Here is a 13,292-nt window from a genome sequence, read left to right as displayed (position 1 = left end):
GGATTTTGCAAAGGAGAAATTAGAGACATGTTTATGTATAGCTTCCTAATAACTGATAATATGTTGTGAGTGGATTGGATTCCGAATGATTATGATCATAAGCAATGCTATTAATCTTAATATTAATATGTTCCTTTAGCTCCTTTTTTTCCCCATTGATTGAATTTTTAATTTGTGAAACACGAGTTTAGTTAAATGCCAACATAATATCCATGCTAGTCTAATAGACTCGTGACAACTGTGGTTGAAGTCAACAAAATCCACATTCCCAGAAGCTCCTGCTCCATATATGAAATTCTGTAAAGCAGAAGTTTTTGTTCTCTTGAAGTTATTATGGCCACTTGCAAAAGTCTGACGGTCTTGTCCCACATCGGAAAAGGCAGAGGAGAGCTCAAACGGGGCATTATACAAAAAGAGCATGACTCATTATTCAAACTCGAGGAATCATTCACAGTATGCTGGGTGTGCATGACTGTTCATGTCCAGGGTTTTATTTATCATTACTCTAAGGTCTTTTGGCTGAAATCAAATGTAGTATTTATTCTTAAGTTTAATATCTGGCCCAATGGGCCACAAGATATTAAATTTATTTTTCTCGGGGGAGAGCCCACCATAGTAGCTTGCTACTGGGCCTCTCGAGCGTCGCCCATGCGTTGCACTAAAGCATAGGCCTCGCGCAGGAACAGGATTCTCTCCATTTCAAAATTTCTCTATTTCCTCCATTTAGTGTATTTTGAAGGGTATTACATTTAATGCACTACCATTATTAAACTTTTGGACAATATTACCCTTCAAAATACACTAAATAGAAGAAATTGAGGAATTTTGAAATGGAGAGGATCCTTTTCCCCTGGGGCACCCCACCTAATTCATAATTAATGTTTATTTATGGCATAAATCCCATTTGTTTCTGGCTTCTACCAAAGTAGAACCCTGGTTTTATCCCACATTGGAAAAGCTAGGCAAGAAGGAAGCTAAGACATTGCACAAAATTACTAAAAATAAATTTAAAATAACAAAAGCCTTGATAATTAAAATTTGTACAATTTGGGATCAGTAGAGAGAAGACTAAACATAACCATGTCTCTTCTTTTCCCCCTTCTGAAAAATATACTTTCTCAGAACACCTTCCCTCTGGAACCCAGCCTTCTCCAGCACCCTTTGGGAGCCCACGTTTGCAACATCAACCAGAGCTTCAGGTCCCCCTTCCGTCATGTAGAACATCCTGAAGCCATCTTCTTCTCCATAGTTGTCCCCTTGAGATGCTCTATATTGGAATAACTGCATGCCATAGATATTTAGGAGAGAAGCAAAGTGAGGAGAGAGGTATGGAAAAGAAGTTTGATTTAGATACGTTGTTTTGAAAGAGGTTTGATCTACTGTTTATTAGATAAGTTATTTTTTCCAATTTTTTTTCCAAATAATTGAAGGTACAACGTTTCACCAAAGCCTTGTTTTGGTTTTTTTTTTTCCTAAAAAAGGAAAAAAAAAAACAAAAAACAAAAAACAAAATGTTTGTTTTACACTTAAACATGGACATTTGTCTTCATATAAAGACGCCACATGTCACAATATTAGCTTCTCTACGTCAAAACTTGGCTTTTATATATAGAGAAATGCTTCAGTACAATATAATGCACACATTTGGCCCATTTTTAGTGACGTGTCAGATGGACAATCACATGAAAGGGAGGATTGAAATTTGAAATTTGAATTTCAATCTTCTCTCTTTCACTAAATATGGGCCAAATGTGAGCATTATATTGCATTGTAGCATATCTCATATATATATGATGATGATGATTAGATTAGATTAGATTAGATATGACAATTGAGATTGAGAAAGAGGGTAGTTTGAAAAAAACACGTGTGTTTTGATTTTAAATGGAATGACACATGTCATGATATTAGCCTATTCTACTTAAAACTTAAAAAAATTCAAACGCACAGTTTCATTTAATATAATGATTTGTCAGATTAATAGAATGTCATGTGTCAAACTCTTAGACTCTCCTATTATATATTATATTAGACATTTGTCTTCATAAAAAGACGCCACATGTCACAATATTAGCCTCTCTACGTCAAAACTTGGCTTTTATATATAGGATGATGATGATGATTAGATTAAATTAGATTAGATATGGCAGTTGAGATTGAGAAAGATGATAGTTTGAAAAAAACACGTGTGTTTTGATTTTAAATAGAATAACACATGTCATGATATTAGCCTATTCTACTTAAAACTTAAAAAAATTCAAACGCACAGTTTCATTTAATATAATGATTTGTCAGATTAATAGAATGTCATGTGTCAAACTCTTAGACTCTCGTGTCTAAGACTCTCCTATTATATATTATATTAGACATTTGTCTTCATAAAAAAACGCCACATGTCACAATATTAGCCTCTTTACGTCAAAACTTGGCTTTTATATATAGGAGGATGATGATGATTAGATTAGATTAGATTAGATATGGCAGTTGAGATTGAGAAAGATGGTAGTTTGAAAAAAACACGTGTGTTTTGATTTTAAATAGAATGACACATGTCATGATATTAGTCTATTCTACTTAAAACTTAAAAAAATTCAAACCCATAGTTTCATTTAATATAATGATTTGTCAAATTAATAGAATGTCATGTGTCAAACTCTTAGACTTTCCTGTCTAAAACTCTCCTATTATATATTATATTAGACATTTGTCTTCATAAAAAGACGCCACATGTCACAATATTAGCCTCTCTACGTCAAAACTTGGCTTTTATATATAGGATGATGATGATGATTAGATTAGATTAGATTAGATATGGCAGTTGAGATTGAGAAAGACGATAGTTTGAAAAAAACACGTGTGTTTTGATTTTAAATAGAATGACACATGTCATGATATTAGCCTATTCTACTTAAGGCTTAAAAAAAAATTCAAACGCACAGTTTTATTTAATATAATGATTTGTCAGATTAATAGAGTGCCATGTGCCAAACTCTTAGACTCTCCTATCTAAAATTCTCCTATTATATATTAATGATTTGTCAGATTAATAGAATGCCACGTGTTAAACTCTTAAACTCTCCTATCTAAAACTCTCCTATTACATATTATATTAGATTAGATATTATATGGTTTAAACGAAATGGAAAAGATCCTAATTCCTTCTCCATGCAGCGTTCATAATTTCTTTATTTGATATAATATTATGAAATTAACAAGAAAAGAGTCATAGAAAAGATGTGGTGTATCGATGTTATTCAACACCAAAAAGAAAAAGAAAAAAAAAAGTAAGACTATTAGATGGTGGAATTAATTTAATAGTATTATGGGTGGACTATGTTTGGGAAAACTTCACTAAGAACCCCCAAATTTCCACCCGTTTTGAAATACCTCTCCTGAACTTTAAAATTTTTATATTTAGTCCCCTGAACTTTTAATTGCTTTCAATTTAGACCCCTCCGTCAGATTTTAAAAGTCACATGACGTTTATACCCCTAACTTTTGTATAAAATTCCAACTTCTAAAACATTTTTTTATTTAAAAAAAAAAAACCAAAAATCAGGAATATTTTGGTCTTTTTTTGAATTTTTAACGGCTAAAATTAACGGAATGATCCAAATTGAGAGCAATTGAAAGTTCAGGGGACCAAATTGAGAGATTTTGAAGTTCAAGGGAAGTATTTCAAAACGGGTGAAAGTTTGAGGGTCTTTATTGTAGTTTCCCCAATATGTTTTTAAATAGTGTCACGTCAATATACCATATTCCGACTAGTTGCGCTGGATGGGCTACTCCAAAATATTCCATGGTTCAAAATTGTATTTCCAGCTTGGAATGATAATGGCCGATTTGTCTACTACCTCGCAAGTTCAATGTAACTTCAATGTTCTTAATTAAAGTATTGATTAAATGATTTTTTTTTTTTTTTATCAGCATAAACTTTTAAAACAAATTATGATTTAACATGGTATTAGAAGTTAGAACTTAATATTAAGATAAATGATAATATAGCACTCCAACATATCATTTTCCTTAGAAAAAAAAATGTGTCATTCTCCTTAGAAAAAAGAAGAAGGTATTTCCCATCCGTCTTAAAGACAAAATTTCCAGGTTGGAATGATAATGGCCGATTTGTCTGCTACTACAAGTTTAATGTACTTTCGTGTGCAGTTTTGATGAATATGTGTTATTATGGTCATATTTAAATAAGAAGCATCCCAACTTTTCTCTTTTTTTTTTTTTTTTTTTAAAAAAACCAAATAAAAAATGACTGGTGTTATTAATTGCTTCATAATTTTTTTATTTTTTATTTTTAAATGACCACACAAGAAAAAGTTGAGCCAAAATTATGCCTTTATCACTTCTCTTTAAATAAAATAGTCTGATCGCTTTCGGTTAAAGTATTAATTAAATGATTAAATTACTCTTTTTATAAACTTAAAACTTTTATAATAATAATAATTTTAAAATTAAAATAAATAGTAATTTAACACTCCCTAGCACCATTTTTCCTGAAAAAGAAAAAAAGAAAAAAGAAAAAAAAGTAGAAAGTACCCACCAACATCTACATCATTTGACCGAAGCTCTGTAACATTCTTGGCCACCAACATCTACATCATTTAACTGGCCGGGTTGTCAATAATGTATCCATAATTGACCAAGCTCTGTAACATTCTTGGCCACCAACATCTACATCATTTAACCGGCCGGGTTGTCAATAATGTATACCATAATTGACCAAGCTCTGTAACATTCTTGGCCATTATATATATATATATATATATATATATATGCTCTGTAACATTCTTGGCCACCAACATCTACATCATTTAACCGGCCGGGTTGTCAATAATGTATACCATAATTGACCAAGCTCTGTAACATTCTTGGCCATTATATATATATATATATATATATATATATATGCATGCACCAAGTACATTTTCAAATTCAGTACACAAGTTCAATGGATTCTTCACGAATTTCCCTCCGTCCATTCAAGCTCTCTGACGTTGATGACTTCCTGAAATGGGCTAGGGATGACAGAGTAACGCGCTATCTTAGATGGAACGTCACCTCCAGGGAAGCATTGATATACCTTGAGAAGGACCACCCTTGGCATCGATCAATATGTTTGGATGACCGTTCGATTGGTTCCATTTCGATCCGGCCAGAATCCGGCGACAACCGATGCAGAGCGCACATTGGCTATGCTCTGGCCACGGATTACTGGGGGCAAGACATAGTCACAATAGCATTGAAGATGGCAATCTCTGGAGTTTTCACAGAATTTCCAGATTTGGTAAGGGTTGAAGCTTTGGTAGAGGTAGAAAATAAGGGATCTCAAAGGGTGCTAGAAAAGGTTGGGTTTCTGAGAGAAGGGTTGTTAAGAAAGTATGAATTTTGCAGAGGAGAAATTAGAGACATGTTTATATATAGCTTCCTAATAACTGATAATATGTTGTGAGTGGATCGGATTCCGAATGATTATGATCATAAGCAATGCTATTAATCTTAATATTAATATGTTCCTTTCGCTCCTTTTTTTCCCCATTGATTGAATTTTTAATTTGTGGAACACGAGTTTAGTTAAATGCCAACATAATATCCATGATAGTCTGATAGACTCGTGAAATCTGTGGTTGAAGTCAACAAAATCCACATTCCCAGAATCTCTGCTCCATATATGAAATTCTGTAAAGCAAAAGTTTTTGTTTTCTTGAAGTTATTATGGCCACTTGCAAAAGTCTGACGGTCTTGTCCCACATCGAAAAAGGCAGAGGAGAGCTCAAACGGGGCATTATACAAAAAAACATGTCTCATGATTTAAACTTGAGTAATGATTCACAGCACGCTGGGCATACATAACTGTTTATATTCAGCGTTCTGTTTATCATTACCCTAATTAAACTCATACCTTTTTAATATCTGATATGGGCCACACGATATTAAATTTATTTTTCTTTGGGGAAGGCTCACCACGTAGCTTGCTACTGGAGCCCTCGTTCGTCGCCTATGCGTTGCACCAAAGCATCGGCCTAGCGCACCCCACCCAACTCATAATTAAGGTTAATTTATGGCATAAATCCCATTTGTTTTTCACTTCTACCAAAGTAGGACCCTGGTTTTGTCCCACATTGGAAAAGCTAGGCAAGAAGGAAGCTAAGACATTGCACAAAAGTATTGAAAATAAATTTAAAATAACAAAAGCCTTGATAATTAAAATTTGTACAAATATTCAGGTTTTGGGATCAGTAGAGAGAAGACTAAACATAACCATGTCTCTAGTTTTCCCCTTCTGAAAAATATACTTTCTCAGAACACCTTCCCTCTGGAACCCAGCCTTCTCCAGCACCCTTTGGGAGCCCACGTTTTCAACATCAACCAGAGCTTCAAGTCTCTCCAAGTGTGGCCACTCGCTAAATATAGTATTAGCCACCAGTTTCACTGCCCTAGTTGCAACCCCTTTGCCCCAGTAGTTGGAGCCCAAAACATACCCAAGCTCACCTCTGCACTTATTGCCCGAATTTTCGGCCACTGAAATGGCACCAATTGGCCGGCTGTCAAGGCAAATTGCCCTGAACCATGGGTGGGGAATAACCTTGGTCTTGATAAACTCTATGCCATCTTCTTTACAAGTGTAGGGTTCCCATGAGCAAAAACGAGTCACTTTATCATCTGTAGCCCACACCATGAGATGGTCTATGTCAGAGAGATCCAATGGCCGAAGAGTGATCTCACTGAATCCATTTCCACCTTCTTTTCCTTCTGATTTGCAAGAACTTCCTTCCATTTGTACTTCTTGATTACAATTGTCTATTAAGGAAAGACCTAGTTGGAAAGTGGCTAGGGTATTGGCCTTTTATATCTGTTGAAAAATGACCACAAGAAGTTGCCTGGATATCAGGTAAGATAGTTGTGGTGGGCAAGATTGCAATTGCAAAACTAATAAATGCTTATAGCCGCCTTGGTTGACTGGTTTTCCAAGTGTATTGCTACAACCGTCAAAAGACTTATGCTGTCATTGTATCCTGAAAAAAATGTTTGTTATAACCCAGTGCATAATATTGTTAGAGACAAATAGGCTATGTTTGGCAACAGGCCAGGCTGGCACTGTAGCTGGAACGGCACTGTTCCAGCTACAGTGCCAGCAGCAAAAATTGACTGTTTGCTTATTTATTTATTTATTTATTTTTTAAAGCCAGCCACCCCTTTCTCATCATTTTTTCTTTTTTTTAATATTTTACTTAAAAAAAAAAAAAAAAAAAATTAAGCAAAAAGTCAATTTTTGCTGTTGGCACTGTAGCTGGAACAGTGCCGTTCTAGCTACAGTGTCGGCCCGGCCTGTTGCCAAACATAGCCATACTTTTTTAAGAAAAGTGACTTTGTATCTTAGGAGCATTTATTTTTCTATTTTAACATTTTTTTCTAAACATTCTCCGCCAGCGGCCTCCTTGTCCTCCGACAAGCAGTTATATGACCAAGTTGTGTTACGACTCTAACGTTTATCCAGGTTACATTATTCATTTTGTATCTAGCAATCTAGTTGAAGGGCGTGCTCCTTTGGTTAACAACTCAATTAATGATCACACCTATACAATTGGATACTAGCTCACTGATGGTTGATATATATATATATATATATCATTCGTGGACAATATTCGAAAAACAATTTTTGCTACAGCTCAAGAGTTAGCAAAAATGGATATAGAGCGAATATTTGGAATGCTTTGTAACTGTGCATGAACCTGCACGGTCTTACTACCTTGAAACGTTTAAAGAGATTATAATAGCGAGCATAATATAATTGTTGAAGATGAGTAAGATTTATACGTTGGAGCATATGGCTTTGTTTATAAACAAATCAATGATAGTCCCCTCGAACCACCGTCAAACGAGCATACACCTAAACTTGTGGGCTTAATACAAAATCATCTTCACATTAAAGACAGAAACCCATTCCCTGCTCCAATCAAACCTCGTCAAGCAATATTTATGGCAAATACATAGCTAATTTTAAGAACTTGAACTTTTTAATTTTGTATGATCACACTGTCTACGTATGCTAGTCTTCAATCAATTTTCAATTTTGTAAGTTACCATCAATTAAATACAAATCAGCGCTTCTTTACAGGATATCGAGAACTAATCAACAACAAATTATGCATCTAAAAATGATTGTTTGCAGTCCTCATCTGTGACCAACATAATATGGACAACATCTGCTTAAAACGAACTTGTCATTACTACTTTCCCATAATCAAATACCTATACACAATTAGAATAGAACCTTAGAAAAGTATATTATCATCACTAGATACCAAAGAAACAGAAAGTACTTAACAAACACAACAAAATCCTTGTGCAAAACAAGATGTCATGATTAATTCACTTAAATAAATACATTCCAATGCTGATGACTATTTACTCCTACGCTTCTCAAGGATTTCCACTCGACGTAAATGAATATATTCTTGCTGCATTGGAGACAAGTTACTTGTATCCATCATCATAATTTCCCATTCCTCTTTCCTTTGTTCTCTTTCCTCTTTCCTTTGTTCAATCTCAAGCTTTTGTTTTTCAACAAGAATAACCTCTTCCTTTACCGTATAAATCTGTTCATTTCTCTCCTCATATGATATCATCTTCCCTTCCTTTAATTTACTCAAAGCATCCATAGTATTCGAAGTAGGAGAATCTTTGCTCTTTCGTTTTCTCTCTCTATCTTCTGAGGTCTTCTTGCCTAGTGGTTTCTCAAAGTCTACAAACACATTTTCAACATCGTTGTCTTCCCATAAATGTATCGCCTCCGGAGTAGAAGGAGAACTTGTACCAATTGATTTTCTTCTAGATTTCATTTGAACCATACGTGAGTTCCATTTTGGCACCTTCCTCAACATGTTCCAACAATGATCAAATTGAAATGTTATCTTTTCGAATTTTCTATACAAAGCCTTCGCCTCATCAATCTGGAAAAATAATAATAATAATAATAATAATAATAATAATAATAATAAAATTACACAGATTGAAAATAATTAGAATCTTGAAACTAATTAGTGGTTCATTTACACTATTAGTAACAATCCATTTATACCTTGTCCTGGTCACTAACACCACTTGGATTTTTCGATTCAACTTGTGCTAAGTACTCACAGAACTTGTTGGTGCTAAGTTGGATGGTTGACCACCGATTTGATAAAGAATGCATAGAACGTTCAATCATGGTTTCTTTGTTGTGTTCATGGTAGTTCTCTGAAATTCTTTCCCAAAATGTCTTGGGTTTTTTATTATTCCCTTGAATTAGATCAATGTCACTATTGAGCCAAGCCGTTACTAGTATAATGTCTTCTTCAATGGAGAAGTTTCTACCCCGTTGAGATTTCTTAGTAGTGGATCCCAGGCTAGCTTGGGGAAGAGTTTCATTGTAGCCTTGTTCCCCCACTTGTACGAGCATAGTGGAGAAAGGGCCTTCACTCATTTGTGAACCCATCTTGTAAGAGCATAGTGAACCAAAAACATTACAATGCAGAAACCATATACAAGAACATTCAAAATTATATACAACAGTCAACCAGTACAATAAAACTAACAGAGATTAAACCATAATGAGTTGAAAGTTGGGTGGATAACTCATAATCAGTAGCACCGGATTTTGATTTTTTTCCCCTCTTAATTTGCAAAATGATACTTGAAATCAATTAAAAGAAGGAAATTTTGGGTGCATGTAGAGTCAACAAGACAAAATTGTGTTGATTCACCACTCCACATAGAAATTTGTATGACATCATAGTTAACCTTTGATAACACTCACATGGTGGATGAAAACTTATTGGATTAAATTTTACATTTCTAAAATCAATAGAAGCAGAAAGGACACACAAAATTATTCATAAATTAAATGCAACAAACAACACTATACCCGTTCAACTAATCAGTAATCAAATATCATGTTAATTAAGTGCAATAAGAGATACAGGGTCAACTGGCTACTGTATATGAATTCAATATACATTGTGCCATAGATCTGCACAAACCTTGAAACTTCCAAGTTATCTATAACACCAATACTCAGTTTTCCAAACCATTTAGAATTCATACTACTATACAAACCTTTTGATTTTAAAGACAAGCTAAGAAAAGAATTTTTTGGCGAGAAAAACAACCACAAGTGAGCCTTGCAGAACAATATATATGTTTTGAGAAAATTGTTCGAAACCAAAGCAACAAAAAACAGAAAAGCCAACTGCAATTTCATTTCTACTAGTCAATTTTCTCAGTATCCAAACTAGCGTTCTAAAAAATACACTCCACAACTCGAATTCCTTTTTTATTTTTTTATTTTTTTAATTAACTCAAATTCCAATTAACGAGTTAATTATGCCCAAAACCCACAAAAACTACCAAAAAAAAAAATCTATAAAGTATTCAAAACCCACGAATTCTTGGACAAAAATTGAGAATCCGAAACCAAAGACAGCAATAATTGTTGATTTTCTACAATGTCCAGAACTTATTTTCCTATCCTAAGGAATACCCAGAAGTTCAACAAAGAAATGTTATCAAGTACCTTAATACACGCAATTCTTCCTTTCATGGCATGATGCTATTGGCCTCTGGACAAGTGAATTTTATAAGCAACCCTTTATTGGAAGAAAATGGGTGGGAAGAAAGAGGAAAAATCTAGATACATCATTGCACTAATTAGATACCATCTAGGGGAAGACGTAAAATAAAAAGGAACAAAAACTAGAATAGGGTTGGTCAGAAATATTTCTCGCAAAAATAAGGCTCCTTCAAGAGTGGTTCTTTGTGTGGACGACGGCATTAGGAAAGATTTTAATGTTGGATAACCTGAGGAAGATGAATGTTAAAGTGGTGGATTAGTGTTGCATGTGTAAGAGGAGTGAGGAGACCATAGATGATCTTCTTCTCTACTATAAAGAAGTGGCTAGAGAATTGTTGGGTTTTGGTGTAGAGTAGTCATGCTTAGAAGGGTGGTGAAGTTGTTAGCTACCTGGAAAGGTCAATTGGAAAGTAGCATTTTAAAGGCTTGGAGGATAGCTCCTCTATGCTTAATGTGGTGCATTTGGAGAGAGCAAAACACATGGAGCTTTGAAGTTTGTGAGACACCAGTGTTAGAGTTAAGAACATATATGTTCAAATCTCTTTATGCTTGGTCAGCGGTATACAATAGTCCTCGTTTTTCTTGTTTTACTAACTTTCTAGACTTGTGTTCTTCTTTTTCTCCCTATTTGGGGGGTCTCTTTCTTGAAGCCCATCAGAAACCCCACATTAAATCTAGGGAATCCAGGTAAGCTTCCTGTTCTGATTATGGAGGTGAACATAACTCCCCAGAGGAATAAAACCGTCTGGCCTACTGACAGCTCTGAGAGAATATTTTTCTGACAGTCAAAAAGTTTGATCCATGTGTCTCATATATTCTTGACAGAATATTTTCAAAAGGTAGCAGGTCTAAAAAAAATTAAGCATTAGCTGAAAGCATTCAAGTAATCATGCCTCATCTAAACCACTAAGGTTGTCAATGGCACATAGCCCGTTAGAAGTTGCCCTACAGTAAATCTCTATTGAATGCAAAGCACTTTGCAAGATTACAAGGGCATTACCTTTCATATCTCGACCACCCACAAAATGCAAAATCTCAAAGATTACTGCATAACAAACAAATGAAAATCTTCCACAATTACAGCTATAATATTTAGGCGAACAACAATAATAGTCATAATAACAATAACAATGGAGAAAAACACTAACCTGAGATGAGGAACTGCTGCATGTTTTCTCATGCGATGTGCTTGGTAAACCAGAAATGGTGTCGCTTTGACCCTCCATTGATGAACGGCCTACTGGTATTTTTTTTTTTTTTTCCAACACATTGAACAAGATGCAATGAGTTAACCAAATTTAAAAAATTTTAAAAATAATAAAAAAGGACAAAAACTAAAAAAAAAAAAATTAATTTGTTGTCTTCGTCAGATGAAATGCAGTTCATTGCACAAACAAGCAGCAGCCAGAAAAGAAAAACAAGCCAAGAAATTCAACCAATCAAAACTTGACCGGGATTTCACATCCAATCAGCTAATAATAATTTTTGCAGCTTTTCGATCAAGAACCACGTAATTAGAAAGCAAAGAGAAGAGTGCCCCTGGGAAAATCCCACTGCGTAAAATCACGTACCGAAAGACCGTTTCGAATAAAATTCTGCAGCCAAAACTTTTATATTTCCTTTCTTTTATAACTGGAACACTGTGTTTAAGAACCAACCCCCCCAAAAAAAAAAATGGAGATGGGGCCTTTGCCGCACGAGTGAGAGAGACAGAGCGAGAGAGAGAGAGAGATAGGGCTTTTTGTGAAATAAGGAAGGCAACGTTGTGCGGTAGGTCGTCGAGCGAACGGCATGTGTTCCAACTTCCAAGTCTTTCTTTACTATTGTCGTTTAACATAAAATACATCTTAGCATAAAAAAAGAATACATGGAAACTAGGTTGTTTTTGTTGTTTTTATGTTTTTTACAAATGCAATTTTTGTCCTTCAACTTCGATTTATGTTATGTTATTAGAAAAGTTAGTTTATGTTATTAGAAAAGTTTACAAAATCTGCTAATGCGCCACGTCAACACCATTATGAATGTAACACATGTTACTTACAATAAAAAATTACTAAAAAACATTCTAATTCCTTTCTTTCAATTTTTATGGTAATGGACTCTTCCTTGATCCAAAAGGCTTTTAAGTTTGGATGATTAGAAATTGGTTCTATCCCTAGTGTCAAGTATTATTGGGCTATAATATGAGGAAAAGAACCCTAGCAATCCCATTGAAAAAGCTAGTCTAATGATTTTATTGAACAAAATTATTGTGGGATACGGTCCCTTGTGCAACTACACCATTTTACAAACTTACAAGTGAGCCTAGGCCCTAGGGATACTACATTTGTGTTTATTTATCTTTAGGGAAGAAGGTTAATATGATATTAGGGGTTTTTATTTTTATTTTTTTTTTATGATGGAGAACTTCTGGACCCATGCAAATCGCCTCTTCCATATAGATCGGGTTAGATTCCAATTTCGTCAGCAGGCGTAATCTTAAACCTTAAACCCAATAAAGATGTCACCAAGACTAAGACTTTTATCACTTTAGCCAACCCTTTGAGATTAGTAAGAATAACATTTGCCACATAGACACATACCGGACCAACCCCCCTTCCCAAAGTCATTGTTCCGTTTCAAACTCTGCACAAATTTCAAACTTGGATAAGGAGAGAGGCATGCCTCAGTC

General features: G+C 34.6%; 3 protein-coding genes and 1 pseudogene across 5 annotated transcripts; 2 read left to right on the top strand and 2 right to left on the bottom strand.

Annotated features, from left to right (window-relative positions):
- Positions 1–499: 499 nt before the first annotated feature.
- LOC132168264 (U2 spliceosomal RNA) lies at positions 500–685 on the top strand (annotated as a pseudogene).
- A 4,180-nt stretch (positions 686–4,865) lies between these two features.
- Positions 4,866–5,473, top strand: LOC132168039 (uncharacterized). Its single transcript, XM_059579104.1, has one exon. The coding sequence runs from the start codon at positions 4,922–4,924 to the stop codon at positions 5,459–5,461; it is 540 nt and encodes a 179-aa protein (XP_059435087.1). The 5' UTR covers positions 4,866–4,921; the 3' UTR covers positions 5,462–5,473.
- A 711-nt stretch (positions 5,474–6,184) lies between these two features.
- On the bottom strand, positions 6,185–6,906 carry LOC132167439 (uncharacterized). The gene has a single exon (XM_059578412.1). It carries the CDS (start codon positions 6,785–6,787, stop codon positions 6,233–6,235), a length of 555 nt encoding a protein of 184 aa, XP_059434395.1. The 5' UTR covers positions 6,788–6,906; the 3' UTR covers positions 6,185–6,232.
- A 1,336-nt stretch (positions 6,907–8,242) lies between these two features.
- On the bottom strand, positions 8,243–12,322 carry LOC132188211 (glutathione S-transferase T3-like). 3 transcript variants are annotated; one of them, XM_059602624.1, is made up of 5 exons: positions 12,193–12,322; positions 11,770–11,861; positions 11,622–11,666; positions 9,092–9,487; positions 8,243–8,963 (listed from the first exon to the last, which is right to left on the bottom strand). In XM_059602624.1, exons 4-5 carry the CDS (start codon positions 9,485–9,487, stop codon positions 8,415–8,417), a joined length of 945 nt encoding a protein of 314 aa, XP_059458607.1. In that variant the 5' UTR covers positions 11,622–11,666; positions 11,770–11,861; positions 12,193–12,322; the 3' UTR covers positions 8,243–8,414. The 3 variants fall into 3 exon arrangements, with proteins under 3 accessions (XP_059458607.1, XP_059458621.1, XP_059458614.1); XM_059602638.1 differs by having other exon boundaries at positions 9,092–11,666; XM_059602631.1 differs by lacking the exon at positions 11,622–11,666.
- Positions 12,323–13,292: the final 970 nt, after the last annotated feature.

Source organism: Corylus avellana, chromosome ca1 (assembly GCF_901000735.1).
Source record: "Corylus avellana chromosome ca1, CavTom2PMs-1.0".
Taxonomy (NCBI): domain Eukaryota; kingdom Viridiplantae; phylum Streptophyta; class Magnoliopsida; order Fagales; family Betulaceae; genus Corylus; species Corylus avellana.
This window is presented reverse-complemented; position numbering and strand designations above follow the sequence as displayed.